The sequence below is a fragment of the Fusarium oxysporum genome, chromosome III (genome assembly GCF_013085055.1).
Source record: "Fusarium oxysporum Fo47 chromosome III, complete sequence".
Taxonomy (NCBI): domain Eukaryota; kingdom Fungi; phylum Ascomycota; class Sordariomycetes; order Hypocreales; family Nectriaceae; genus Fusarium; species Fusarium oxysporum.
Window position 1 is genome coordinate 1,551,129 of NC_072842.1, and position 26,914 is coordinate 1,578,042.

At 49.5% G+C, this 26,914-nt stretch overlaps 6 protein-coding genes across 6 annotated transcripts; 3 read left to right on the top strand and 3 right to left on the bottom strand.

Annotated features, from left to right (window-relative positions):
- Nucleotides 1-877: 877 nt before the first annotated feature.
- FOBCDRAFT_237807 (snoRNA-binding rRNA-processing protein UTP10) lies at nt 878-8,914 on the top strand (the record flags this gene model as incomplete). Its single annotated transcript, XM_031175865.3, has 8 exons — nt 878-1,254; nt 1,308-5,448; nt 5,496-6,320; nt 6,518-6,541; nt 6,636-6,670; nt 6,712-6,760; nt 7,305-7,431; nt 7,560-8,914. The coding sequence occupies 8 exons, from the start codon at nt 878-880 to the stop codon at nt 8,912-8,914; spliced, it is 6,933 nt and encodes a 2,310-aa protein (XP_031046998.3).
- A 447-nt stretch (nt 8,915-9,361) lies between these two features.
- On the top strand, nt 9,362-11,298 carry FOBCDRAFT_20869 (bifunctional hydroxyethylthiazole kinase/thiamine-phosphate diphosphorylase). Its single transcript, XM_031175873.3, has 5 exons — nt 9,362-9,677; nt 9,736-9,871; nt 9,928-10,246; nt 10,304-10,515; nt 10,566-11,298. The coding sequence occupies exons 1-5, from the start codon at nt 9,392-9,394 to the stop codon at nt 11,137-11,139; spliced, it is 1,527 nt and encodes a 508-aa protein (XP_031047006.2). The 5' UTR covers nt 9,362-9,391; the 3' UTR covers nt 11,140-11,298.
- On the bottom strand, nt 11,272-13,878 carry FOBCDRAFT_217351 (uncharacterized protein). The gene is made up of 4 exons (XM_059609483.1): nt 13,293-13,878; nt 12,547-13,143; nt 12,327-12,494; nt 11,272-12,280 (listed from the first exon to the last, which is right to left on the bottom strand). Exons 1-4 carry the CDS (start codon nt 13,403-13,405, stop codon nt 11,308-11,310), a joined length of 1,851 nt encoding a protein of 616 aa, XP_059464408.1. The 5' UTR covers nt 13,406-13,878; the 3' UTR covers nt 11,272-11,307.
- On the bottom strand, nt 13,830-16,296 carry FOBCDRAFT_156804 (pyridoxal phosphate-dependent transferase). Its single transcript, XM_031175874.3, has 2 exons — nt 15,611-16,296; nt 13,830-15,540 (listed from the first exon to the last, which is right to left on the bottom strand). Exons 1-2 carry the CDS (start codon nt 15,936-15,938, stop codon nt 14,009-14,011), a joined length of 1,860 nt encoding a protein of 619 aa, XP_031047007.1. The 5' UTR covers nt 15,939-16,296; the 3' UTR covers nt 13,830-14,008.
- Nucleotides 16,297-17,570: 1,274 nt separating this feature from the next.
- FOBCDRAFT_217357 (uncharacterized protein) lies at nt 17,571-23,717 on the bottom strand. The gene is made up of 3 exons (XM_031175878.3): nt 18,797-23,717; nt 18,177-18,740; nt 17,571-18,062 (listed from the first exon to the last, which is right to left on the bottom strand). The coding sequence occupies exons 1-3, from the start codon at nt 23,564-23,566 to the stop codon at nt 17,835-17,837; spliced, it is 5,562 nt and encodes a 1,853-aa protein (XP_031047011.3). The 5' UTR covers nt 23,567-23,717; the 3' UTR covers nt 17,571-17,834.
- Nucleotides 23,718-24,940: 1,223 nt separating this feature from the next.
- Nucleotides 24,941-26,872, top strand: FOBCDRAFT_20895 (uncharacterized protein). The gene is made up of 4 exons (XM_031175881.3): nt 24,941-25,353; nt 25,401-25,476; nt 25,526-25,674; nt 25,731-26,872. The coding sequence occupies exons 1-4, from the start codon at nt 25,052-25,054 to the stop codon at nt 26,752-26,754; spliced, it is 1,551 nt and encodes a 516-aa protein (XP_031047014.2). The 5' UTR covers nt 24,941-25,051; the 3' UTR covers nt 26,755-26,872.
- The last annotated feature ends 42 nt before the right edge of the window (nt 26,873-26,914 follow it).

Here is a 26,914-nt window from a genome sequence, read left to right on the forward strand (position 1 = left end):
CGAGATTTGGGGAGTCTCAGCGAGCGGAATAGATATCTTTCAAAGCATCATCTACCTATTTATTATTTCTTGAACAGGACATTATTCACTTCCTACTAACTTTAGGCCTTAGTGAGATGAGCCCCATAAGCAATGTACTTGACAACTATCACAAGATAGTCTTACGAGATGCTGTAAAGACTCAATCATAACCATTTGGCGACTTTTAGACCCTCGGTAATTTATAGGTTATCCACGGTATAGAATCTGATATCATGTCAAGGAGAGGCAGGAAAACTTAGGACCTCTTTTCTAAGTGATGAAAAGACTTAGGTAAGTTTAGTATATCTTAGCAGGCGTTTAGACCAGTTTATTTTGGCACCCCGGTTTAATATCAGAAGTTTTCTTTCTCCTGGAGGCATATAGGAAAGGAACCCATAGTTGACCTCTCATAATATGCCCATTGTTGATCCTGACCCGGTCGTCGAGTCAATGTTCTTCTGGTCAATACAGCTGGTTGGATGGCGGGGCCAGAAGGATATGGCTCCAACTTTAGTACAGGGAGCTATGGAACCAACTCCGCCGAGAGTTAGTCTATTGGTCTTCTCAAGAAAATAGTGATAATTGTCATAATTGTGTTTGTAATTCATATTTCGCATATCTACCCGTAGAAAGTCAAGGTAGAAATAGATTCCTTGTTTGTCCTTAACGTCCCAAAGTAGTATGTGGGGTGGCTGTGGTGGCTGTGGAACCCGCGAGTTTCTTATCGATAACAAAGTTCTTTTTGTAGTCGCCAAAATATTTTCAGACCTGCTGCACTCCGATGCTATCACTGACCATCTCATCGACATCCTCACGCCATCTACCGCCCAGAGCCTGAGTCGCAGCCCTTGAAATCATGGCGACTGCTCTCGCTGCTCAATTGGCGCAGGTGGCTGCCAATTCGAAGTCCACTCTCAACGTTAAGGCGCAAAAGGCTGCCCATTCCAAGTCGTTGATATGGGAACCTCGAGTCGCTGCTACTCAGAGCTATCAAACTCTTTATACAACCTGCTTCCAGGGCTTTGAGGAGCTCTGTCAACTCGATGCTCGATTCGCGCCCTTCCAGTCTACCATCTTCAGCGAGGAGAGTCAGAACCAGGATCGTACCCAGCTCACAGCTTCTGAGAATGAGGAACTGGACCGCCGGGTTGAAGCCTTCCTGCGCCTCGCGGGCAGTCGACTCAGGCTGATGCCTGCGATCAAGTCTATCGAGTGGCTCATACGAAGATTCAGGTAAGACAATGTATTCTGCGATTGGTGCGGGAAAGCAAACTAACACCGCGAAGAATTCATGAGGAAAACACACAAGCCCTGCTGCTCACTTTCCTGCCTTACCATTCCATACCAGCCTTCGCTACCCTCCTTTCGATTCTGCCGAGCAAGATCCCTCACGATTTCCGCTTCCTCGACCCTTACATTCGCTCAGTCACATCGCCTCCCCGATATGTCTTGGTCCGCGAGGCTATTCAGCACCCTTCATTCTTGACTCTCATATCCGAGTACACCCTCGAATCATGTCGGATGCAGTACAACTATCCCGCCTTGGTCTCATTCTGGGCCGGCATCATGACAGAGGCCGTGAGTGGTATCCTGGACAAGACGAGATCAGGCCGAGCTGCAGTTCAGAGCGAGAACGACCAGGCTTTGCTTCATCGACTGGGACCTGTCTTTGCTGAGTCCTTGGTCATGAAGAAAGTCCCTAGTATTCAGATTGCTTCATACATGGCGATCGCAGTGTTTGTCGCCAAGGGCAACCTTGAGGATAACGCTGTCACTGCATTCATGGACCAGACGGTTTATGGTTGGACTAACGACACGGTGCGGCCTGCTCTTGTTTGTCTGGCTATCTTGGCGCAATACCGTTCTGCGAAGCAAATGAGCAGCAAGACCACAAAAGCGCTTATGAAGGTCACAGATATTGGAAAGCTACTTGTAGAGATCGGCCAAGAGCGGCGGGTGGACAAATTAGCAAATGGTCTCTGTCTTGCATTGATAGAGAGACTTACCAAGAAGGGCGACGCTCGAGGTTTGGCGACTATTATCACTATTCTCAGCAGCTCGGTCCTCAAGGACAAACAAATTGCTGTAATTTTTAAGTCTCTTATCTTGACTGCGCATCGACTTAGCGATGATAATGACGAGGACGGTGCACTTCGACGGGAACTCGGTTCAGCACTGATTGCTCTGTCTCAGAGCACCGGCAAATCTGGCGACACCATCCAGTCGGTTATTGAAGAAGTCAAGTTCGATATTGAGGAGCTTGAGATGAAGCTCGACCTTTCATTCCGCTCTCGACGACTCCCCGACTCGATCAAAGACGATACAGAGATGGCTAATGGCAATAATGAAAAGAAGGCACCCCAAGATTTGGGTTTGTTGCTCGAGGAACTTTCTAGCCGGTCCGAATCGCTCTCTCCTTGTCTCGTGCCTCAACCCGGCGAGATCTTTGACGAATTCAGTCATATCTTCTTTTCTGTTGTTTCTGAGAGCTCGCAAAATGCGGGCCTGCTTTCCGAATTCGATCTCAACCCCAAGCTTCACCGACAGACTGCTTTCAAGGACTGCACGTACTTCAGTTTCTTCATTCGCATCTGGAGCGGTCCCTACCCAGCCCTAGCTCGTGTTGCAGCACTGGACATGGCTAAGAAAAGATTAAAAGTTGGTGATGCCGGAAAAGCCGATCTCCAGGCTCTTCTTCCCTACTGTATCTCAGCACTCAGCGATCCTTCGAAGCGCGTCCGCCAAGCCGCGGCCGATCTGATCACTGTCCTTACTGGTCTCTACACTCCTCCAGTTCCTTCTACGGGACTCGACCTCTGGGGTCAACAGAGCCTCTATGGAAAGTCCAAAGAAATAATGTCTCTACCATCTGATGTTGTCGCCAAGGTTCTGCATCTTCAGATTCTTCCTACCGTTGAGGAGTGTGTCATGGACCCTGAACATATTACTGCCGTCCTTCGTACCGCAATTGAGCAAGGCAAATACCAGTCCAAGCCGAACCCTGCATTGGATAAGAAGGACCATTTGTCTCAACCTGGAAGACTATCTTTCCTTCAGTTTCTCGCCTCACACATCGTCAACACACCATTGATTCTGGTAAAGAGTAGGTTGCTGAAGACCGTCAACGAAGTTCGAGGCGTCAGCACCACAACAAGAACGCAACTTCTACTCCCTGTTTTGCGATGGTGGGCAAGTCTGAGCGAGGATGAGGCAGCTAAGCTCTGCAGCGCAGAACGTCTAGAAAAGTCAGATATGGACAACTGTTTTGTCGATGTTGTGGTGCCAAACGACGTTGCAGGTTTAGAATTCTTCCTGGAGTTTCTCAGAGATCCAGACCAAAGAGAAAAGGCTGATCTTATTCGTGCAACTTTCACTCGCATGAAGAAGATGTGGTCTTCCATGAAGCCTAATGTCAAGTCAACAGCTGCTGATCAGTTGCTGGAGATCTCCCAGGAATCAGCAGTCTCAACTGACAGCAAATCAGTTGTTTCTGCAGAGGCGGCTGACTTTTTGAGGAACGTGCGACTCACCACCGATATTCTTCATGATTTCCTTCAGTCGATACAGACTGGAACCAAGATGGTCACCGAGCCTCCACCCAACAAGCGCCGCCGAACTAGCTCTTCTGGAGCCGACCGTGGTCTCATCACTCAGGTTACTCCCGAACTCAGCCAGTCGCTGCGAAAGGTCACATTCGTTCTGCAGCTAGTCGAGAACTCGGACCCAGTTGAGCATCCCGAGCTCTTGGATGGCCTGTTTACTGCCCTCTCTGAACTCCAGCACTTTAGAACAGTGGTCGGATCTGAGCTGGGCTACCTACAGAATCTCATTCTTCGAAGCCTTTTGGCCATGATGCCAGCTTACAAGGCGAATAAGAAGCTCACAATTGACAGCTCTGGCGGGTACGGAGATTTGCTTGTTAACTGCATCCAAAGATCTTCGAGTCCCGTTGTTCAGAATGCTGCCCTTCTCTTGATTGCCAGTCTGGCCACTACCGCGCCGAACTTGGTCCTGCATAGTGTCATGCCCATCTTCACCTTCATGGGTACCTCGGTACTTCGCCAAAGCGACGACTACTCTGCCCATGTTGTGTCTCAGACTATCAAGGAAGTTATTCCTCCGCTAATCGACTCTCTGCGTCAGGGGCAGAAGAGCCCTATCGCTGGTGCCTCTGATATTCTTGTCAGCTTCACAACGGCATACGAGCACATCCCCGCTCATCGACGACAGGGGCTGTTTGTTGCCCTTGTCGAGACTCTTGGTCCACAAGACTTCCTCCACGCTCTTATCAGTATGCTGGTTGATCGATATGGTGCGAGTGACGCTCTGCTGCAATTCATTATCGAGTTATTGAATCACTTCAGCATCCCAACACAACTCGAATCGCTCGTCAAGCAGCTCGACCTTATCGCTGACCTGTTCAAGGCAAAGCCTGGCATCTCTCTCGTCCTCCTCGGTATCACTGACGAGACTGATGACAAAAATAAGGACGTCGAAGCCATTGCCCTCCGACAACTATCGGCTTTCCCTAGCTTCTTAGCTAACAAGAAACTCAGAGCGCAGATTGGAGGTTTGATGGAGAAGGATGATATGGAGGCATCGAGATTGAGGGAGCTCTATGCCACACTTCTTGAAAACATCCTTGTTCTAGCTGATACGGTCAAGGCGAATAAAACTCTCCATGGCCGCTGCGGACAGGCTCTCTCCAATCATCTCAACTTATTGTCCATTGGAGAGTTTATCAAGGCTGTTGAGAACCTGCTCGATAGACCTGACATGGGACTGCGGCAAAAGGTCCTACGTGCTCTTGAGGTCCGGGTGGAACAGGAGAGCAACACCGACCCAGCATCAAGGACTGTATTGCTTGCTTTCCTTCCGCAGCTTACGGCCGGTATCAGAGAGTCGACCGATATGCGATACAAGCACACCGCTGTCACATGCGTTGACAAGATTGCCGAAAAGTATGGAAAGAAGGATATCGAGGCTGTTGTGGCAGCAGCTACAACTATTGCTGGCGAGCACTGCTTGGGGCAGTCTGAGGAGCGCCTCCGAGTTATGGCTCTCTTGTGCCTTACCTCGCTCGTGGACGTACTGCAAGACGCCATCGTACCCGTTCTGCCGAGCGCAATCCCGCAGGCTGTCAAGTACCTGGGTGAAAGCTTGAGGGGGGATGCTCGCGATGAGGAACTTCATGTTGCTTGTTACGGATTCATCAGCGCTCTGGCTCAGCACCTTCCCTACATGCTTTCAACATATGTCGATCGCATTCTGGAAGTGTCCAACAGATCAGCCGAGATCGAATTGGATGATGATACAAAGGAAAGCCGTGTCGATTGTCTTCACTTCCTGGCTAAGCAACTTGAGGCGAAGGAGATCTTCTCGGCTTTGGACCGAAACTGGGATAGTGCCAGAAGTGCCGGCTTCTCCGTAAGTTTGATAACCACTGTGTGTATGAAAGTTGCTAACTTTTGCAGGCTGTTGCTGAATATCTTGATGTTCTCGGCTTGGCCATTGACAAGCACTCCAAGTCTGGTATTTCCAAGAATGCCACGCTACTATCGAGCATCCTCACAAAGGTCTTTGATCTGCGACGACAGGAGCGTGCTAAGGGCGAGATTGGTGAGCAAGATCTTTTGAGGCTCAGTGCTCTTGACGCCAGCACCAACGACAAAGCGTTGAAGATGATCTACAAGCTCAACGATGCGGCATTCCGACCTGTCTTTGTTCAGCTCATGGAGTGGTCAAGCTCTGGATTGTCGAAGAGCGACCGAGTGGGACGCTCGCTACGTCAATACAGTGTCTATGGATTCCTTGAGGCATTCTTTGGCACTCTTAAATCGATCGTTACCAACTACGCTACATACATTGTCGAGGATGCAGTCAGGATCTTGAAGTCGGTGGATCTGAAGAGCCCAGAGGAGAGACAACTCTGGTCAAGGGTACTACGGACCCTGGCCAACTGCTTTGAGCACGACCAGGATGACTTCTGGCAGGCTCCGGCCCACTTTAGTGCCGTCGGACCGGTCCTGATGGAGCAGTTCTCACATGCTGGTACGGTGGAGGTGACGGAAGAGCTCATCCCAACGACAGTGGAGCTGGCCTCGGCGGCGGATTCACAGGCTCACCAGAAGGAGCTCAACTCTGCCCTCCTGAAGCACCTGCGATCTGAGTCCGCGGCAGTGAGACTTGCCGCGGTCAAGTGTGAGCAGGCACTGACAGATCGTCTTGGCGAGGAGTGGCTGTCTATGCTGCACGAGATGCTGCCTCGCATTAGCGAGTTGCAGGAGGACGATGACGAGGTAGTTGAACGGGAGACACACCGATGGATAGTCAAGATTGAGGGAGTGTTAGGAGAGAGTTTGGATGCCATGTTACAATAGACAAAAGGAGAGAAATAATGAACAGCATGAGGCGGAGGAAGGGAGGGAGAGAGGACTGGAGTTGGCTTTTGAGAAGCTGGGAATAAGCATGCCATGACGTAGAAAGTTTACACTAGCATGAGCTATTAGAGGTTTACTATGTATGTAAAATGGAGAAGCTTGGTTTGTTAGCATTACCATGAGGCTGAAATGCTATGTGTGACATGTGAGAGTATGTATAACTCGTATAGGTAGGGGTATATTCGGAGCGTGCTGTGTAGCAAGGGCATGTGAGTCAGCTGGCAGAGGAAATTTCTATGGTATCGGACAGCCGGGTCCTGGATATCACAGATTCCGGAGACACGGATCAGTCCGTGACCGTGAGTCCAAGCTCGTGAGCGGAAAACTTTCAAGGTGAGTAAGAAGAGGAAAGGGACGGGCTCCGGTGAATTATCGTTGGCGGAGCGCTCACCGGGAGGACCGGGGGCCCGGGGCGCAAGTACCGACTACAGGGAACCCCTCGTAGTTAATCTGCCGGAAGGGGTATCAGGTACAAACCAGGCTAGCTATGACACCGAGTAAAACACTACGTATGTAGCTGAAGATAGTGACGATGAATTGATATAGATAGTCTAAGTAGCTACTTAAAGAGCACCAACGCCCGCTTAGTTACGGCTTTTGTAATACATTCACTAAATCCCAGTCAACATTTGTTGAATACTCACCCATCATCCCTCTATCTCGGTTCTTCTCATTCTAGCGGAGGCAGCTAGAGAAACGACCCTGCCAAAACACCCACTTACACGGCGAGACTTGCGGCACCGCATACCCACGGTTTAGATATTCTGTTCTTTACACTGTTTACAAATCTCTATCGTCAAGAACTCATTGGCTGGCGTCTTCGTGATACTACGGGTTTTCTAGTCACGCGAAATTAGGAGATACGCCATGATCGGACTTGGTCTGGGCCGTAGGGGGACAGAACAGCGCTTGTTGGTGAAGTTGGGAAGAGTCACTTGCAAGAGACTGGCCAGTACAGTGACTCAAGAAGGTGAGTGCGGTGACTTGTTATGGGGGTCAGTTGGCTTGTGCTTTTGCCTCTGCGCCTTAAGAGACTTGAATGGCCTCAGAGCACCTCATCTCCTGTCACCACACTAACTAACATGAGCTTTCTCTCAGGACCAAAAGAGCGCATCGTCGTTCTAGGCTCAGGCTGGGCTGGATACGCTCTCGCAAAGACAATATCTCCCTCTCAAGCCTCTCGGATTCTCATCTCTCCTCGCTCTCACTTCGTCTTCACTCCACTTATCGCCTCAACCGCCGTTGGCACTCTCGAGTTCCGAGCTGCTGTCGAACCCTGCCGTAAACTCGATCTTACAGAGTTCCATCAGGCTTGGGCTTCTGATATTGACTTCGCCAACAAGACCATCACAGTTGAAGCTAACCAACGTGATGGAGTCACGGCTCGCTCGGGCAAGGATCTGTTAAAGGGCCTCGAGTTCCAGGTCCCGTATGATAAGCTTGTAGTGGCTGTTGGGTGCTACAGTCAGACTTTTGGTGTGGAGGGTGTCAAGGAGCATGCGTGTTTTCTGAGAGATGCTACAGATGCTCGGACAGTACGTCTTAAAGTGCTGCAGAAGTTCGAGCAGGCTTCTCTACCTAGCACAAGCGCGGCTCAGAGGAAACGATTACTTCATTTTGCTGTTGTTGGTGGCGGTCCTACAGGTATCGAATACGCAGCTGAGCTTCACGATCTTATACACGAGGACTTGGCCAAGCTGTATCCCGAACTGATGCCTCACGTTGCCATCACCATCTATGACATTGCACCAAAGGTTCTCCCTATGTTTGATCGCAATCTGGCCGCATACGCCACAAGCATCTTCAGCCGTGCAGGCATCAAAGTCAAGACCGAGCATCACCTCCAGGGCATTCGACGAGACGACGATGTCCTCCTTATGCGTATCAAGGAGGAACCTGAAGAAGTCGCAGCAGGCGTTGTCGTCTGGAGCACGGGTCTCATGCAGAACCCTCTGGTTGGCAAGTTAGTCGGACGAGAGGTGGAGGGCATGGGAAAGATCGCAAAGAACTGCAAAACAGGCGGCTTCGCTGTTGATTCTCACCTTCGAGTCCAGGTCGAAGCCCAAGACTCCAACGGCAAACAAATCACAAAGACACTCCCGGACGTCTACGCAATTGGTGACTGCGCCAATATCCAAGGCGAATCACTTCCCGCCACTGCACAAGTAGCAAGTCAACAGGCTACATATCTCGGCAAGAGATTCAACGCTGGAACGTCTTCTCAGGGGCCTCCAACTGCTCCGTTTCACTTCCGTAACTGGGGTACAATGGCGTATCTTGGAGGTTGGAGGGCTATTCATCAGAAGGGTACTGATGAGCTCAAAGGCCGAGCGGCGTGGATTCTGTGGAGGACGGCGTATTTGACCAAGAGCATGAGTCTAAAGAATAAGCTCATGATTCCATTTTATTGGTTGGTTACATGGATTTTTGGCCGAGATATCTCGAGGTTCTAACGTCATCGTTGGATGGACGGCTGGATAGTTGAGACAGTTCCCTTTCCAGCAATAAAAGTGAGGTCTTGAGGTTACTCAGCATCCCAAGTAGATGCATGGTTCTAGCCGATTGTTAGAAAACCTTCGAGCCATTGGAAAGATTCAAGAAAATACCCCCCAACTAGTTTTTATTATCTATAATTTACATACCTAGGTACTAATCACAAACGGAGTGAGGTGCTGTACAATTCATTTCCCTACCCTATGTCATCGTAACTAATCAATCACACCACACTTTTACCTCATCACTTGTAATATCGCTCACTCCACCCTTCCAAATATCTTTCCTTTTCGCGAAAACGACTCTAATTGGCAAATAACAATGGAAGCATAAGCCAAAAGAGTTAATTCTATGCGAGTCTCCACTCCTATCTCATCAATTACCAGACACTAACTAACCCCGCCAAAGTCGTCCACCTGATTTCATCACCCTCAACCATGGCCAAGCCCACAGTCAACTACGGCCTATACTTGGTCACAGACTCAACGCCAGAGATTCTTGGCGATCGTAGCCTTGAAGAGGTAGTTGAGGCTTCTTTGCGAGGCGGTGTCACCATCCTTCAATATCGAGACAAGCACAGTGAGCGCCCAGTCGCTGTAGACACAGCCAAGAAGCTACACGCCATTGCCCGTCGTTACAATGTCCCCCTTCTCATCAATGATCGTGTGGACATTGCCGCTGAGATAGACTGCGAGGGCGTGCATATTGGACAGGATGATATGGGTATGTTGATATCCCTCACTACCTAACCATCAAGACATGATCTGATCATTTGGTACAGCATATGAAGAAGCAAGAAAGCTTCTTGGCCCCAACAAAATCATTGGCGTAACCGCAAGTTCGAAAGAAGAAGCTCTCAAGGCTTGTGAGGCCGGTGCTGACTACCTCGGTATCGGAACTGTCTACTCAACTCAGACGTGAGTGATATACAAGCATCGTGTGTGACTCACATCAGCCCCTGACACACGATCAGCAAAAAGGACACAAAATCTATCATCGGTCCCTCAGGAGTCCGCGATATCCTCTCAGCTCTATATGATGCCGGATATGGCTCCGTCCCTGCTGTTTGTATAGGCGGTATCAACGCCAGCAACACTGCCACTGTTCTCGCTGCAGCCGGGTGCCCCTCCAAGTCTCTCGATGGCGTTGCTGTAGTGAGCGCTCTCATCGCTGCTCCTGAGCCAGCTACCGCCGCTCGTGATCTCCTCGGTAAAGTCATCGTTGCCAAAATCCCCGAAGTTATCAGGGCCGTAGCCGACAAGACGCCCCTTTCTCACAATATGACCAACTTGGTGAGTACAGCTCGGTTCATGTGACGGCCATGTTAAATTCTCATGCTGGAATACCAGGTTGTTCAAAACTTTGCCGCCAATGTGGCTCTTTGTGTTGGGGCAAGCCCCATCATGGCCAACTACGCCCAAGAAGCTGCTGACCTTGCCAAACTTGGAGGTGCTCTTGTGGTCAATATGGGCACCGTCACTCCCGATGGACTTAAGAACTATCTCCAAGCCATCAAGGCCTACAATGAAGCGGACAGACCTATAGTCCTTGACCCTGTCGGGTAAGCCTCCAAAAATCCCATCAATTAATCAACTTTACTCATGTTTTCAGCGCTGGTGCTACCACTGTTCGTCGCAATGCTGTCAAGACTCTTCTCGATGCTGGACATTTCACCATCATCAAGGGCAATGAGGGCGAGATTCAGACTGTAGCGGGCGCCACGATTACGCAACGGGGCGTTGACTCAACCTCTTCCCTCACTTTTCCCCAAAAGGCATCCCTTGTACGCTCCATCGCCTTGCACCGGCACACCGTCGTCATACTCACAGGCGCTACTGACCTCGTAAGTGACGGAACTCGTACTCTAGCCATCAGCAATGGCCATCCCTATCTTGGCGAAGTCACAGGCACTGGGTGCACTCTTGGCACAACAGTCAGCGCCATGGTTGCTGCGTACGGCGCTGACCCTCTTCTTGCTGCTGTCGCTGCAACTGTCATGTTTGGACTCGCTGCTGAGCTCGCCGCTGAGAGGAACGAAGTCCGTGGACCGGGCTCATTTGTGCCGACATTCCTTGATGAGCTGTACAATATCCGAAAATCGACTGCCAAGGGTGACCTGCGGTGGCTGAATATGGCCAAGGTCAAGGCAGTTGAAGTTGATATCGATGTCATTCCAGGTGAATGAAGCTCGGCAGACAAGGATCGAAAATTGCTGAATAGACAACAAAGAAAACTTCAGCTATCTTGAACAAGCTTACTTTATATCATGTAACAGAAAAAGAGCATTGCTGAGTAACACAACGACCTAATGCTAAGATGTTAATACAACCTTCTTCACCGACTTCGTAAGGCGTCAAGTCGACTCATTTAAGACGCCAGGGTCACCAATGATGTTCCATACATTATAGCCTCTCGTAGCCGCCGCTTGCCAAAAGTCCGTTCCTGAATCATCCATCAAGAAGTCTTGGCTGAAGTCTACGAGATCAGCGTTGCCAGATCCCGTAAGTAGACGCTGTCTCTCAGCCTTGACCAAGTCTCTCACTGACTTCAGCTGCTTCACAAGTCTCTCGAAAGGATCTGGTGGAGGCGCAGGTGTAGCTGCTGTCGTTCCCCCGGGCGTCGGTGTACCTAGCATGTTGCCGTGTTTGCGGCGCCCCACGATGATGTCCAAATCCTGGGCTTGCTGGCTCATCACCTCGACCATGTCAAGCTCTGCGTGTATTTGGGCGAGGTTCCACCCGGGTAACTGAAGTGTTACGACCTTGATGCCAACAATGATGGTGTACACAAGTTCAGACGCGCTCATACACAGGAAACGTGGGCGTTCCATTTCTCGATGATCGAACCGGATATCGAAAAAGGTCTTTAGAGATCGAACACAAGCCCAAAGAAGTTGGAGTCGGTCAGTTAGAGGAAGATAGGATGCTGCAGAGTGTTGGTCCGAGACGGCGATCTCATAGAGGAGCACCTCGGCTACGTTGACATGGGTCTTGAGATTATCTAAACCATGGTGAGCGCTAGACGATCGGAATGGGGTGACATAAATACCGTTACCAGCGAACCGTGGGCCAAGATTGTCTTTGTACAGCTGCAACTGTTCCTCAAACGATTGCACTACCATTGTCAATGGTAGTTTGCTGGCGGTCTGAGTTAGGTTCTCCGCTGACATGGTGACAGATATGGACTGTGCCAGCTGCTGAATGCGCACCAGCTTTATCAAGTACTCATCAGAGGGGTGCTGCATAGTTCTCTCAAGAACTCTGCAGCACATTTCCAGATGGCTGGTATTCATAAGGACATCAGGCCGCTTGTTCGCTGTGAACACTCTAATCCAAGTCAGCAAACCCCAGAATGAAGGCGGGTAGTTCTTACAAAGTGTTAAGGTAATAAGTGCCAGCGTAAACTCTCATATGATCAAGATTGCGATCAGATTCTTCTCCTTGAAGACTCGTATCTTCCGTGAACCTCAAATTTACGCATATAGCTCTAGCAAGGAACAGCAGATTCGTCACTTGAGAGCCCTTCAAGGCATAGTGAAACCTGCCACAAGTCAGGGGCGTGCTAACGAAACGGTCGCCATATCAGTACATACCATGCCACCAGCATTTGCAAGCTCTGGAGTAGATCCAGACTGTTCAGGCCATCTACGACAGCTGCTCGTCCAATCTCAGCTAGTAACTCTTGGCCAAGCTTAACCTGTCTAGCTCCATCAAGAAACAACCCTACCATCATGACAGCCTTCCACAGGAATGGACGATGCTCACGCAGCTCCAGGGCTGTCATATGCCCAGGAACACACACAAACGGAAATAGACATGAGTGGATTGTCCTATAGCCGTTGAGAAGTAGCTCCGCTTCACGGGGCGTGGGCCACCAGGAGTCCCATGGCCGTGTCTTGTCCGGAGCTGACGGTGGAGGATGTTGACCGGGGGTATTTTCAATTCCCGGTTTTAAGGGAAACAAGTGATTGAAACCCCAGGCATCAGATTTGGTCAACAGCTCTGAGCGTTTCTCACTCGTCGAAGGTGGAGGCGAGGAGTCCTCCTCTTCTGAAGACTCACGCCTTACGTGCGAGGACAGCTCTTCAAGGCGCTTCTCCAAAGCAGCTATCTTAGATAGCTTTGGGCTTCTACGGGGCCGGGCCGGAGCCGGAGTTTGGTTAACACATGGCTTGTTTAGTCGATGGCACCTTGAAAGTTGAGACTCTGATGTCAGCAGCTGTACCTAACCGCAAACTTACATGTGTGTATGCACTCAAAGAGAAGAGTTTGGGACAAAAGCAACCAGAACAAGCCATGAACAACGCCATCCTCAAGAGAACCAATTATCGTAACTTACCTGTCGCATTTGAGGCTCCCCAGAGGCCCAGGGACGCACCTTGCCTTAGCTTTAGCGCATGTTGTACAGGCCTTGGGTCCCTTGTTCTTAGCCTGAGTAGAATTGGGGTTCATATTGTCATTACTGAGTTATCTGATTCTTGTTAGTCTCACTGAAGCAGAGAAAAGCGGTTTGCAAAAGGAGACGGAGTTGAAAACGGCGTCGATACCCCAGACACTGAACGATATTCTCGAGACCCCTGTCGTTTGGGTTGTCGTTTGACTGGTCTAAAGCTGGCAGGATGCAGGGATCCTGTCACCAAGACGGAGACGGACCTCGAAATCTCACCGGGCCTCCGCCTCACGGACACGGCACCATCATTCAACTCTCCGCCAACCTATTATTCAGAGACTTCGGTACAACATTCTTCCGAAAATGGATATGAAGACCGTCATATCATGACTTGATTTACATAGCATAAATTATCCGTCATAACTGTGTAGTCATGATGATCACAATTCATCGAAAAAGTCCACAGGTGTTTGGGAAACAATGGTATGTGTTTACTCCATATATCACAAGATGTGGTAATGGGTAATAATTCAATTGGCATGCCCAGAGGACAGCATAAATGGTAAAAGATAACTCAAAACGAGTGTTATATCTGCATAGAAGTGAATTTGAGTACTGCCCATCATCCATTGACGATGTCAGTGCGCTTGGGTTCCTCCCGTCGCTTAAGCAGCAGTAGCAGCCTGAGAAGTCTGCTTGATCTCAAGCTCAAGAAGAGCTTCGGTAACGCTGTTGACAGCTTGACCGGTAGCTTTAATCTCCTTGGTGGCCTGCTCGATGTTGAGCTGCTTATCGGTCCACAGAGGCTCCTGCACATTATCCTGCTCGCCAACACCAATGAAGCCACCCTCAGCAGCCCAATCAGAGGTTCGCTTGATGTCGAGACGAGTCCAGATCTCATCGATAGCCTCAACAAGCTGGTCACGGTACTCCTTGATGTGTCCGGGAGTTGGGGTTACGCGGAGACGCTCCTGGCCAACAGGAACCGTAGGGTAATTGATAGCCTGGACGTAGATTCCGTAGTCATTGAGGAGCATGTCGGAAGCCTCCTTTGCAGTTTCGGCATTGCCGACAAGAATAGGTACAATGTGAGAAGGGTTAGGAATGACGGGAATGTCTCGAGCATTCATAGCTTCCTTGACAGCGCGAGTGTGTAGCTGCTGGAGTCGTCGATCACCATCGAAGTCCATCTGGTACTCGATGGAAGCCTGAGCACCGGCCATTGTGGCAGGGGGGAGAGAAGTAGTGAAAATGAAGCCAGGGGCCAATGACCGGATCATATCAATGAATTTGGCGCTACCTGCGATGTAGCCACCAACGCAACCATAAGCCTTGCCCAGAGTGCCAGTAATAATGTCAATTCGGTCCATGATGGTTCCACGAGGGGCACCATTGGCGTGTGCCTCCCAGTCAAGGTGCTCAGCGACACCAGCACCGTGAGGTCCGTACATACCGACGGCATGGACTTCGTCGAGGAAAGTGATGGCACCGTACTTATCGGCAAGATCACAGATCTCCTCGATAGGACCAATAGAGCCGCACATACTATAGACTGACTCGAAGGCGATGATTTTGGGCACATGCAGGGGAAGTGATGCCAGCTTAGCCTCGAGATCTTGCACATCGTTATGCTTGAAAACGATCTTTTTGGTGCCGGAATGGCGAATACCTTGAATCATGGAGGCATGATTCAGGCTGTCGGAGAGAATGACACACTCAGGCATCTTGCTGCCGAGCGTGGCGAGAGTCGCATCATTGGCGACATAGCAGGAACTGAAGACAAGAGCACCCTCCTTAGCGTGCAGCTTTGCCAAGGTACTCTCGAGCTCAACGGCGTGTCTGTTGTGGCCAGATATGTTTCGAGTTCCACCAGCGCCAGCACCATACTCCTCCAATGTTTCGTGCATCTTTCGGAGGACATGAGGGTTGCGGCCCATACCTAGGTAATCGTTGGCGCACCATACGGTTACTCGATCCTCCTTGTCAGACATATGCGCACGGGGAAACTCTTTGGCCAAACGGTTGATGTTGTTGAAATAGCGGTATGATTTGTCCTTGTGTTTCTTCTCGAGCTCGGCGTTGTAGAATGCTTCGTAATCGAATTTACCAGGAGAGTGGAAGCCAGCGGCGGCAGCAGCAGCGGTCGGAGAAGCAGAGGTAGGCTTTCGGGTTGCGTGAACACCAGGAGGTGCGGGAGCTGAGAGGCAAGAGTCAGAATAAGAATAGACGGCATTACCAAGAGCATCTCTGGCTGAAAGACAACTTACCATTGTCACGGCCGTCAAAGAGCGGGCGGTCGACAGCGCGAGCCTCTTTGTTGCAGGTGGTGTGAATCTTGGCCTTACCAGTCTTAGAGTGGCCAGAGAAAGCACGAACAGAACCAGCAGCGCGGCTCTTGGCGGTCTGAACGGCCATGGCCTTTCCCATGACAGGGCATCGCTGGCCAAGCAGCTGAAGCTTGGACATGGTGCCGCCGCATGGAGAGGCGGGAGCCGGAAGGGCACGAGTCGAGGTGGACAAGGCACGCAGAGTGGCAGGCGTGGCCGTCTTCATGAAAGGGCACATGGCCTTGGACTGACGAAGGACAGCATCCATTGTTGCGTGTATTCGACAGTATTCGTAGAACTGAGAGGACAATGCCTTCGTCGAGTGAATCAGAGGGGCAAAACGTGGTGTTTTCGAACGTGGAGGGGCAAATATGCCAGACGTGCGAAAAAGCGAACAAGGGCTTACAATCAGCCGTGAGAAGTGAGACAATTCACAAGCAATTGGGCCTTTCACAGCAAGAGAAAAGCGAGATTGGCGGTGTCGAAATGTGAGGAGAGAAAAAAGGAAGAAGACAGTGGAAAATATAGCGGCTATGTAGTGAGTGTGACTGAGGTAGGATTGGAATCAATAATAAGTCGGCGGTGGTTCGGCAAGAACGGTCGGTCATTGACCCACTGAATGCTTCCGTTTCGGTTCCGTCCTTTTTCTTCGTTCTCTCCACCTCTCACAAGCGCTCGACGAGTTCAACTCCGCGCAAGTTTCCCTATTCGGGCAAGTAAACTGTGCATTCTTCTGCCGATGCAGGGCATTTCCCTCTGCATAGGTCAGCTTTCTCATGAGGGGGTGCCGACTGGTCTAGGCGTATCAACAGGTAGGTATCAATGCATATACAGGTTAGTTTGACACGTGGATTGTTTGAGCCACTCTAGGTACTAAGGTAGGTAATATGAAGCCCAAGATGAAAGTACTTTGCCTGTATCAACGTCTCTACAACGGATACATGCGCCTCTACTCTCCCCGAAAGTATTTTTCACCATTTGTGAAGGATATAAACAGCGGCCTACAGCGGCCCGCAGCCTCAAAAGGTGAAAGCCCGCACATGCCGACACCTGATGCTGGTACGTATAGGGAAGACAGCGCCCGAGTCAAACTCAGGGACAGCCGTAACGAAATACCTCGCTCGTGATTGGCTCGTCCTTTTTGCACTCTAGATCCCAGCAAGGGCTAGATCTGTCCATTACTTCCTGGTTATTGGTTGGCTATCGTTGAATTGTCACTGGAAGGCGGACATGACGAGGTTCATCAACTGGAAGACTTCCATCATTCCGAAGAAAGAAGATAATATTAAGAGTTCCGAATGCCATAATCTAACATTAGTTCGACATGCAGCAACCTTGTCAGACATGATACTTATTAAGAATTGGATGTCAGGCCAGATCCCCGAGTCTGAAATTGAACACTCTCGGCCTCGTACTAAATGTCTCGTACGATGCATACCCACTGCTCAACCATTAACTTGTTCCGTCTTCTTCCTCCAAGTATGATTATGGATGTAGAGTGGTGGAAAACTATGCTAAGACATTTTCGTCTATCCCCGAAACCGTTGGTTTTGCACGTACTCATTAAACGCACTATGAAGCAAGACTTTGCTTGTTGAACATATTGGGGCATAATTGCCGAAGTCTATCGTGGACTATAATTCTTTGTAACTTCAATAAGAAGAGAATCCTTCTTTATGGCTGAAAATATGCTGCGAACATAATTACTGCTTCACCGAACTGTTCGAATGGCGATTCTGATATGTCGAATCGAGTCGGTCGGAACTCTTGAGGCAACGTCAACAGAATACATCGATGCGTTCAAACATGGCAGCGGAAAGAAATGCTTGCAAAATACATATCTCTCTACCTATAATGCAAATCATCTGGTTTCCAACTTCAAGACTCACGGATTGCTTGCTGCGTGAAGTTTATTATTGATAGATTCCCGCAGGGGGACTAAATATGGGCTTGACAATTGGACCCATTCGCCTCTCTCTAAACAAATCTGCATATTAACGCGTCCTCAAAAAGGGTATCATCTGGCTCAATGCTATGCCATGCCGTAAACGCCATCGAAACTTATCTTCCCGTATGGACACCGTACTTTCATCATTCCCATCTGCATGATCCCATGAACTCCAATCCTCAATCGAAACGAACGATACTTGTAAGATCTCTCAAGTTAGAGACCAGGCGTAACATCCCTGAAACCAAACTGCCCTTCTCGAGTGCCCATTGCAGGTGATGTTCGGGTTTTCTCTTCAAAAAGGGCCTCATTTGCCCATGGTGGTAGACGGAATGCTCGGTTTCTCCTATTGTCCGCCGCTTCCCGCATTATTTTCATATCATCCGTAGCCCGGGATCGCTTCTCACCCCGGTGCGAGCTTCGACGCCTGATATTCTGCAAATTCTTTGAAATAACAAATTAGTGAAGTTGCGCAAACAAAATAAGGGGGGGGGGGAGGAAGTTAGAGAGTGAGAGATAAAGAGGGTTGTCCAGAGCTGGGTTTGATGAGCATCATACATTTGGGTCGGGAGAACTAGTCTTCTCAAGTGCCCGAGTAGCGATCTCCGTTTCTGTGAGTGCATTGATGGCCTCGAGTCGCTTTTCGAGATCTTTCTCTTCGGCTTGAGCCAAGTATTCTGGCGCTATGAAGCCTGTGGCAATTGCAATCACCCATTTTTGGTGCGATAGAAGCCTAATGAGTACCCTCCAATGCTTTGTGTCAGGGAGCAACCCATACTGGCCCTTCCTACGGACCTCGTTCACACGCATGGTTGTAGACTTGGCCATCTCGCCAGGGTCACCTCCTGTTTGTAGTACATTGCGTTGTTGCATTTTTTGAAGGCTCTCCCGCAGACAACCCTCGAACTCGACCATAGCAGGGTTCTCAGTTACGTTGAAGACTCCACCTTGCTTAAAGATGGGACTCGCGCGCGGCTGTGCAGAAATGATCGGGGTCGAGTGCGGCTCAATCAGTGGCCCAGAATGGTTATGCTCTCCGAAAAAGGTGTTCGCACCAGCCATTGGCATTGGTGCTGGGCCGTGGCTAGAAGCCGTAGGTTGCTGAGACACAGGCCGGTTTGTCTTATTGTATGGGTAAGCAGGGAACCTGAAAGCATGCCAAGGGGGGGGGGACTTACAGGTGAGCTCGTTTCGTGAGATAGTTTTCCGGCGCCTAACATATCCTGTCCAAGAGCTGGAGCGGTTGCTGGAGGTAGAAATCGTGCATGGTGAAGCATATCCGATGTATCATCAATTAATCGAGGCACAAACTGTTGAGATAAAGAACTCGCACGAAGGAGCTCACCCTGTTCTCCATGCAACCTAGCCTGCTCCTTTAAATCCACTCGGTCTTTCGCCCTCAAATACTCCTCTGGGTTGGTTTCTCGAAGACGATTCAGTTCGATCATTTGGGCTACTTGCTTCTTCTCATCTTCAGTAAGCGCCGCGCCAAGATCTTCCTCTTCGAAAGTGTCCGTTGTCACAATGGATCGGATACTCTCGCCGTTCTCGCGATGATTTATAAGTTTGTCCAGAATTCTGTCCTTGCCCAGATAAGGGGTGAGATCGCTTGGCGGACAATGTCTGATCACCGACACTACGTCGCCTTTGCGCTTTGACCAGCTGATGGGATTTTTCTTGTCAACGACTCGCGATGCCAGCTGCATTTTGAAAACCTGTCTGTTGTGAAGATTATCTTCGAAAGTTCCTGCGACCATGAAACGGTAGACGAATACAGGCTTTTGCTGGCCGATACGATACGCTCGGCCCACCGCTTGTTGCTCATCTGATGGGTTATATCTGACGTCAAAAATGACAACCCTGTTAGCCCCCTGAATGTTGAGTCCTACACCACCAGCAGTTGTAGATATCAAAAACACCTCTTTGCTACCCTCATTGAAGTCTTTTGTCTGCCTTTGTCGACTCGGAACTGGTGTGCTGCCATCTAGGCGAGAAACTGTCCTCCTCTGCATTCTGCACATGTTTTCGATATAATCTAATGTGTGTAAGGACTGGCTGAAAATGAGCACCTTGTCCTTAACTTGACGCGCCTCGTCGAGTATGATTGTCAGCAGTTCTGTTTTTAATGAAAGCGTTGGCGTTTCCAAGTCCCTAAAGGAATGCAACGTTTCCAAGAACTCTGGAATCATAGACTTGGGGAAGGACTTGTCTTCATTATCGCTGTTTGAGCGGATGCCCTTTTGAATTGCTTTCACCTTTGCTTCAAAGCATCGTGGGTGGCTGCAAATCAATCCAAGATGGTTGATGGCAGCAAAAGTCTCAGCTTGCGAGTCGGTGCCTTCTCTTGCTACACCCCTGATGTACAGTTGGTACAACTGCTTCTGAGGTGTCGTTGGAGGCACGAATATGATGAACTCCTGCTTTGGTGGCAAGTCGCTTTTTAGGGCAGCGATCGTGTGGCGATTGATCTTCGGTGCCACAAGCTGCTCAAGCGCCTTCAGCCTCATTTGTGCCCTCCTTTTTTCAGCTGGTGTGCTGTCGTTATAGAGGCCTCGCTCGACCGGAGAGGCATAAATGTGGCTAAACTCGGAGAACGGGCCAAGAAAGTTGGGGGCAACCCAGTCAATCATGGCAAAATACTCTAGTACACTGTTGGACAGTGGTGATCCTGTGAGTGCAATGCGACTCTTTGTTCTGAAGCGCGAACTAGCCAGGTTAGTTTGTGACTCCCGATTCTTCATCTTATGCGCCTCATCGGCGATGACCACGTCCGGACGATTTGTCAGAAGATCTGCTAGCTCCTCTGACATGCTCATAATCTTTTTGAACATTTCGTAGCCAAGTGTAAGAACGCCTCTGCCAGAAGCCCATGACGACACCACCGCAGCCCTTTCCTCGACCGGTGTATTAGATGAGACCTTGCGTAGCTCGCCCAGTAAATCCGCTGGTGCCCATTTGAGGAGCTCATCTATCCAGTTGTCCACCAAGGCAGCTGGGCAAAGAACCAGAATCCGTGGTTCCCTCAGATCTTCGGGTATTTGAGCCACTACAGATGGATCTTTAGATTGTGCTGCCTCTGCCAAAGCGACGAGGACAGTGATGACTTGCATAGTTTTGCCGAGTCCCATTGTGTGGGCTAGCAAACAACCTTGCCGTACACTTGGGTCTCGCACAATTTGATTCCATATGAAGCGAACGCCGTCGATTTGGTGATCCTTGATTCGGCGACCAATGTCCTCATGGATGTAGATAAGACCTTGGTCTTCTTCTTTGCTTTCGTTTATGATGAGGCGAGTCCCATCCCGTGGCACCGAGCCATCCAGCGCAAGGGTCTCCCTCAATTTCTTTCTGCGAGCCTCTTGTTCCCTAAGCCTTTGATTCTCGCGTTCTCGAAGATCCACGGCTGCTTTGTCACGGATGATTTCTTTTTCTTTTGGTCTTCGACGCCCGGCACGCCCTTCCTCGACGACATCGTCAAAGTCATCCATCTCATCCTGTTCCTCTGGAAATAGGTCGTCGAAAATGTCCGTGTCTTGTCTATAGATTTGACTATCCTGGGGGAAGTGAGGCGTAAGAGCCGCTACGAACAGACAGAGAGGTTCGAAGAATTTGACTCGTGCCTGGTTCAATGTTTTTCTCAACTTTCCCATTTTATAGGAAAGCATTTGTTCTTCTGTTGTGTGCTGACACACGAAGAAGCAGCGACAAAGACGTACAACGTCAAAAAGAACCACCTTTACGTTACCCTGTGGTAGCTGTTCGGGATCTTCCAGGGGTTCAAATAGATATGGCTGGATATGCTCCTCCCATACATTATTGGGGTGATCTGATAATATCAGATCGACTGCTGACTTCCGTCGGGCGTGTTCCATATGCCACATCTCACCGATCAACAATCGCCAGCGATCGTTGCGCTTGACGTATTTTTTAAGCGGTTGAGATGCAAGCTGCTGAAGATCGCCAAAACTCTCAATGGGTGGGGGGTGAAAGCCGCCATCGTGACGTGGAGATTGTGCTTTTTCTGGCTGAATCTCTTGGCTTTGGTTTTCGTCATGACCTTTTTTAGAGACATGGTTAATGGGAGCCTGGCAACAGACAACATCGGGTTCAAGTGGTTTGTTCTCGACGTTAGCAGGGTCGTCTGTTGTCAAGCTCTCTCCATTGGTAATGGCTGCATCAGAAGGGCCTGCATCGAGAGCTTCTCTTTCAGAAAGATTCTTTCTGGGAGGGACGGCGTTTCCCCGATCTCCATTCAAGGGACTGTTCGCTTGCTTGGCAGGACTAGTCAAATCGATGGGGTTAGTCATGTCATAACCCAAGCCTCGGGGTTCATCCATGTCGTCCTGCGTCAAGTCCATGAAGTCAGTATTGAAATCCCCCCATTCCTGCTTCATAGGGGGAGGTGTTGAATCCCGATCAGTCGTCAACCCATTTTCAATTACATCCATGTGGTCGTCAGGAACGACGAAATCTTCCTCTTCAGAGCTAGTGAGAACCTCGTCTTCCATAAGGGCCAGGGTGTCCAGCTGCCGTACGGCGCGTGGTTTCGGACGGGCCACTGTTTGTGGTTTTGGGGGTGGCCTTGACGACTCAAGCAACTTAATCAACCACTCCTGGTACTTCTTGTCTTCTAAACTTTGCTCAAGGCTCTTGGCTGCCTCTCGGTAATGTGCCTCGGAGGCCGAGTCCGTCTTCTGGATTTCGAGACAGAGTTTCTGGAGTCGTTCGATGAGATGCTTAGCCGTTTTGTAAGCATTCTGGATTTGTATGCCCTTAATGCCAAGGCGGCGAGATTTCTGCCATAGACTATAAGCTTTCCGCTCATACTTTGGGAGCTTCTTCTCAGCCCAGTTTTCCTCAATAGCTGTTATGGCCTCGTTTAATATCTCTGCGATTCGCTCAGGAGTGACAAAGGGATAAGGCTGGGGATTGTCGTCAAGGGCATCAAGCCTCTCGTTTTCAGCCTCTTCTTCTTTTATCTCCCTTAATGTCTCAGCGTCCAGTTCGTTGTCAAGGTCGGTAAGTTCGAGGATCTCATCAGACTCGTCGGAAAGATGACTTGGCGACCTAGAGGAATGCATATGTATGCGATAGCGGCCTGTAAGAAGCCGCTTAAGAATATTGTTTGCCGCGAGTCTTCTTCCAGGTGGAATTGTATGGATGCTGAATGAAGTAAAGGAATCGTCGCTCTCGTTGAGGAGAGAGCTCAACATACCGACTGGCGTCAGCATGTCCTCTCTTGAAATCTTGCCCTTGCCTAGGTAGGCATACGAGGGTGCATTATCCCACGGAAAGCCTGCAGAGTTATCGTCTGCAAACTTCATCCCAGCCTTGGTGGTCGCGTAGTCAAGCACATCAGCTTCCGTCGGGAGGAAAGCGGGATCGGCGTTCCTTGGTATGTCTGTCAACAGCATGGGCGCCACCCGCCTGCGTTTACTAGACCTCTCATCAACCTCGGGGATTTGGTCAGGAGGTTCATGAATGGGCGGCTGACGAGAATGCGTTGCAAGTTGAAGCTGATCATGTGCTTGGTGTGTGTGTGTGTGGTTTTGGCTTTCTTTATGATGATCACCGTTCGGAAGATTGGAGGATCGCCGTTGTTCCGTGGCATGTGTTGAGGCTTCGGTTTCCTCGCCAGGGAATCCGGATTGTTTTCGCCTGAAGTCGGCTTGCCATTCCCAATACCCTTTGCTCCTAGAACGAAGAGTAACGATAGCTTCTGCGAGGGCAGCTTTGTGGCGGGCGATCCTAATGCCGAGACAGTCCATCAACTCTTGACGCGAACACACATGTTCAAAGGTCAATAGAGTTTTGCCATCAAACTCTTCCTCCTGGATGCGTGTGGCAAGGAATGCAGGATCTCGACTCCATGGGACCCCAGGAGCGCAGAGTCGATTAACAACCACGTCGATATCCCAGGAATAGGGATCATCCTCGATGTCGTCCATTTGGTGACACACGTGCTTAGAAGAGCACAGATAATTCTTCTATCAAACTTGGTATCAAAGATCGAGTAAAAGAATTAGTCATTAAAAAGAGGAAGAGACATACGTAGGAATCTTTATTATACTTCAAAGCATGCGCTTTTGTGACAGGTCTGCTGAGCAAAGGCCCAGCGACTAGAATATGCGTGGGAAGAAATGTGCATAGCCGCCGCCGCTTGGCCGCGTTTGACAAAGGCCACTCAAGGCTGAATCCTCGCTGCGTTTTGGCGTCGAAGTAAAATCCCAAACGTTCAGAAAAGATAAATGCTCGGGTGTCAAAGGCTTGGCTACCTTAAGGAAAGTATGAGGTGAAGTGAAAGTGCAAGCAGAGCGCAAGAGATGTAAAACCGTGCGAGGGGAAAAAAAGAGAAATCTCCGGGCTGGCTTCTCTATGAGTTCTATGAGATCATTAGAGAAAAGAAAAATAGAAAAGAAACAAACCGAGTTTTGCAGAAATCGTAGATGCAAAGTTGAGCGATGTTGGGGAGAGTACCTTCTTTTCCATTCAGAGCACGCTTGTTGCACGGTACGCAAGGCAAGGCAGGTACTGTGCGTGTGGAAGTGGCTAACCACCTTAAGATACTTACCTTAGTAGACGAAGCAGCTTTGTACTGTCACGTGACTCCGCGAGGCTCATAGGCCAGGAAGGTACACTCGTGGCTCCGGAGGTAGACTGAAAGCTGAAGAAAGAAGAAGAAGAAGAAGAAAATGAGAAAAAAGAAAAAATGAAGCGGGTGGGAAAGAGAGATAATGAGCATAGCAGCCTTTTCTGCTCTTAGGGACAATACTGCAGGTACCTATTTTGTGTCTAGGTACTAGGTAAGCTACTAACCTGGTATAAATGGGTTCACATCTATCTTAGGTACATCACATCTTACTCTATCTTGTGACAGATCCATTGTCTTCAACTTCATACTTGTTCATGCATACCGAGATCGACTATACGCCATTGTGTTCAGCGGGGCCCCTAGATATCAATATATCACATCCTCTCCACATTAGAATGACAACCTCGCCGGAACTGAAGAGCAAAACAAGATATTACCTTACCCAATATAAACTTCACAATCTGCTACCCCGCTATCGTAAATGCCCCTCATAAAACGTCCAAATAAAGTACTACACCTACGCAGAATCCTTCCAATCCAATTGCCGTCAAACGGGTGAACCCATTTGCCGTGGGTCTTCCATGTGGTCTATCGCCCTAATTTAGGTATGTGAACATGAGAACGAGCCTTTTATCTTCAGATATTCCGCGTCCCGCACCCACTGTAATTATTAAGCCACCCCGTTCAGCCAAGCACGCAAGCCAGCGTCTTGACTAATACACCAAGGACTTTTCATACTTCTCTTCCATACCTACCTAAGGTAGTCTGTCTTTAAAAGTATCTCTCGATTCCAGTTACTCGGTTAACACCTCATTGCATAGTCTAAGTCAGTTCCAGCATAATGACTTCTCTTACAGACGGGATATACCCACCCACTCTCAAGGCCGAAGAGAAGGACGCCCTCATCGAGACCGTCAAGGACTGGTCAATAGGTAATGGCCTCGCAGTCAGGCCTCCTCCCACAGTCATAGCCGCCGAGGCAGACCCCAAAAGCATCGCTGCTATCAACGTTCCTGTGACCCTCTTTCCAAGTCCATTTCCCAAACAATGCTTCGCGCAGGGTAAGGCAGTTCAAAAGACTTACAACGAGCTGTATGCCTCAGTGAGCAGGGATGAAGAGTTCTTGGCCCAAGTTGTGAAGGAGTGAGTACACCTCAAGTTTGCATGCTACAATTTCTAAATAAGTTTAGGGTCTCGGATGGTGATGAGTTTATTCGAAACTTATGGGACGTTCATACCAAGGTTAAGGCTGAGGGATATACACAGGTAAGTGTCTCTCGATTCAATTGAAGACGCCCCATTAACAAGACAACAGCCCCTGTCTCTAGGCTTGTTCCGCTCAGACTATATGGTGCATCAGGGTACCGAGACCACAAAGTCTTCTTTGCAAGTCAAGCAGGTTGAGTTCAATACCATTGCTTCTTCTTTTGGCGGTCTTTCAACACACACCTCTGCTCTCCACAAGTAATTCGACTCCCTTCCTAAGCCGTCCATTAATAAACTGAGCCTAATAAGAACAGGTATCTTGCTACAACGGAGTACCCGATTTTGGAAAACCCTATTACACAAGGATCACTAGACCTGCCCGAGAACACCAGCACTCGTGGCTTAGCAGCAGGTATCGTGGAAGCGTACAATATTTATCCCGACTCTGAACTCGGCCACCAGAAGTGTGTCATCTTTCTCGTACAAGACGGCGAGAGGAACATCTTCGACCAACGCCATCTTGAATACCAAATCGCTAGCTCTTCGTCATCTATCCCTGTGTTCCGACTACCTTATTCCCAAATCCTACAGCACAGCAAGATTGCAGACACCTCTAAACGCCAGCTTCTGTACATCCTTCCAAGAAACCGTTCAAAGACTTACGAAGTTGCTGTGATCTACATGCGATCTGGATATGGACCTTCTGATTACCCTGATCAACAAGCTTGGCAGGCTCGTTATCACCTGGAGAGGTCGAATGCTATTAAATGCCCCAGTGTCCTGACTCAATTAGCTGGAACGAAGAAGGTTCAACAAATTCTCGCAACACCGCGCCCTTCCACAGAGTCCTCGGCTCTTAGTAGGTTCATTCGCGATGACACGGATGACGCAACTGAGCTGTGGCGCACATTTACCAACATCTACCCGATGGATAGCAGCGATGCTGGCCTTGAGGCTCGGAAGAAGGCCCTCGACCCCAAGATTTGCCAAAATTATGTGTTGAAGCCCCAGCGTGAAGGTGGTGGCAACAACATCTATCGAGGTGCTATTCCAGACTTCCTCAAATCTGTTCCCGAATCCCACTGGGGGTCTTATATTCTCATGGAGCTCATCACTCCCCCACCAGTCACTAACATCATTCTTCGCAATGGCAACCTAGAGCAAGGCGGTGTTATTTGCGAGCTGGGGATCTATGGTACTTGCATATGGGACCAGAGCACAGGCAAAGTTCACCACAACGAGGAAGCCGGGTATCTTTTGCGCACAAAGGGCGATAAGAGCGAGGAAGGTGGGGTTGCTGCTGGTTTTGGATGCATGGACAGTTGTGCGCTGGTGTAGATGCTCTCAGATTTCCGGCATAGCTCTTTCAGCATCCATATCGACACCGTACAATTTCTTGTAGACAAACATGCCTGCCTTCCTAGAGGAATCCTTACCTGCTGTATTAGAAACTTGCCGAAAAGGAGAAGAATCCACCATGCGTCTAAAGAGCTGAGGT

Coding starts and splice junctions, on each gene's coding strand:
- FOBCDRAFT_20869 (XM_031175873.3), top strand. CDS start 9,392: ATGGCCAAGCCCACAGTCAACTACGGCCTATACTTGGTCACAGACTCA. Junction 9,678..9,735: donor TATTGGACAGGATGATATGG/GTATGTTGATAT, acceptor CATTTGGTACAG/CATATGAAGAAGCAAGAAAG. Junction 10,516..10,565: donor ATAGTCCTTGACCCTGTCGG/GTAAGCCTCCAA, acceptor TCATGTTTTCAG/CGCTGGTGCTACCACTGTTC.
- FOBCDRAFT_217351 (XM_059609483.1), bottom strand. CDS start 13,405: ATGAACCCCAATTCTACTCAGGCTAAGAACAAGGGACCCAAGGCCTGT. Junction 12,495..12,546: donor TTGCAAATGCTGGTGGCATG/GTATGTACTGAT, acceptor GACTTGTGGCAG/GTTTCACTATGCCTTGAAGG. Junction 12,281..12,326: donor ACTTATTACCTTAACACTTT/GTAAGAACTACC, acceptor GACTTGGATTAG/AGTGTTCACAGCGAACAAGC.
- FOBCDRAFT_156804 (XM_031175874.3), bottom strand. CDS start 15,938: ATGGATGCTGTCCTTCGTCAGTCCAAGGCCATGTGCCCTTTCATGAAG. Junction 15,541..15,610: donor CTTTGACGGCCGTGACAATG/GTAAGTTGTCTT, acceptor CTTGCCTCTCAG/CTCCCGCACCTCCTGGTGTT.
- FOBCDRAFT_217357 (XM_031175878.3), bottom strand. CDS start 23,566: ATGGACGACATCGAGGATGATCCCTATTCCTGGGATATCGACGTGGTT. Junction 18,741..18,796: donor CTCACGAAACGAGCTCACCT/GTAAGTCCCCCC, acceptor CCATACAATAAG/ACAAACCGGCCTGTGTCTCA. Junction 18,063..18,176: donor CTAGTTCTCCCGACCCAAAT/GTATGATGCTCA, acceptor GTTATTTCAAAG/AATTTGCAGAATATCAGGCG.
- FOBCDRAFT_20895 (XM_031175881.3), top strand. CDS start 25,052: ATGACTTCTCTTACAGACGGGATATACCCACCCACTCTCAAGGCCGAA. Junction 25,477..25,525: donor AGGCTGAGGGATATACACAG/GTAAGTGTCTCT, acceptor ACAAGACAACAG/CCCCTGTCTCTAGGCTTGTT. Junction 25,675..25,730: donor CACACCTCTGCTCTCCACAA/GTAATTCGACTC, acceptor TAATAAGAACAG/GTATCTTGCTACAACGGAGT.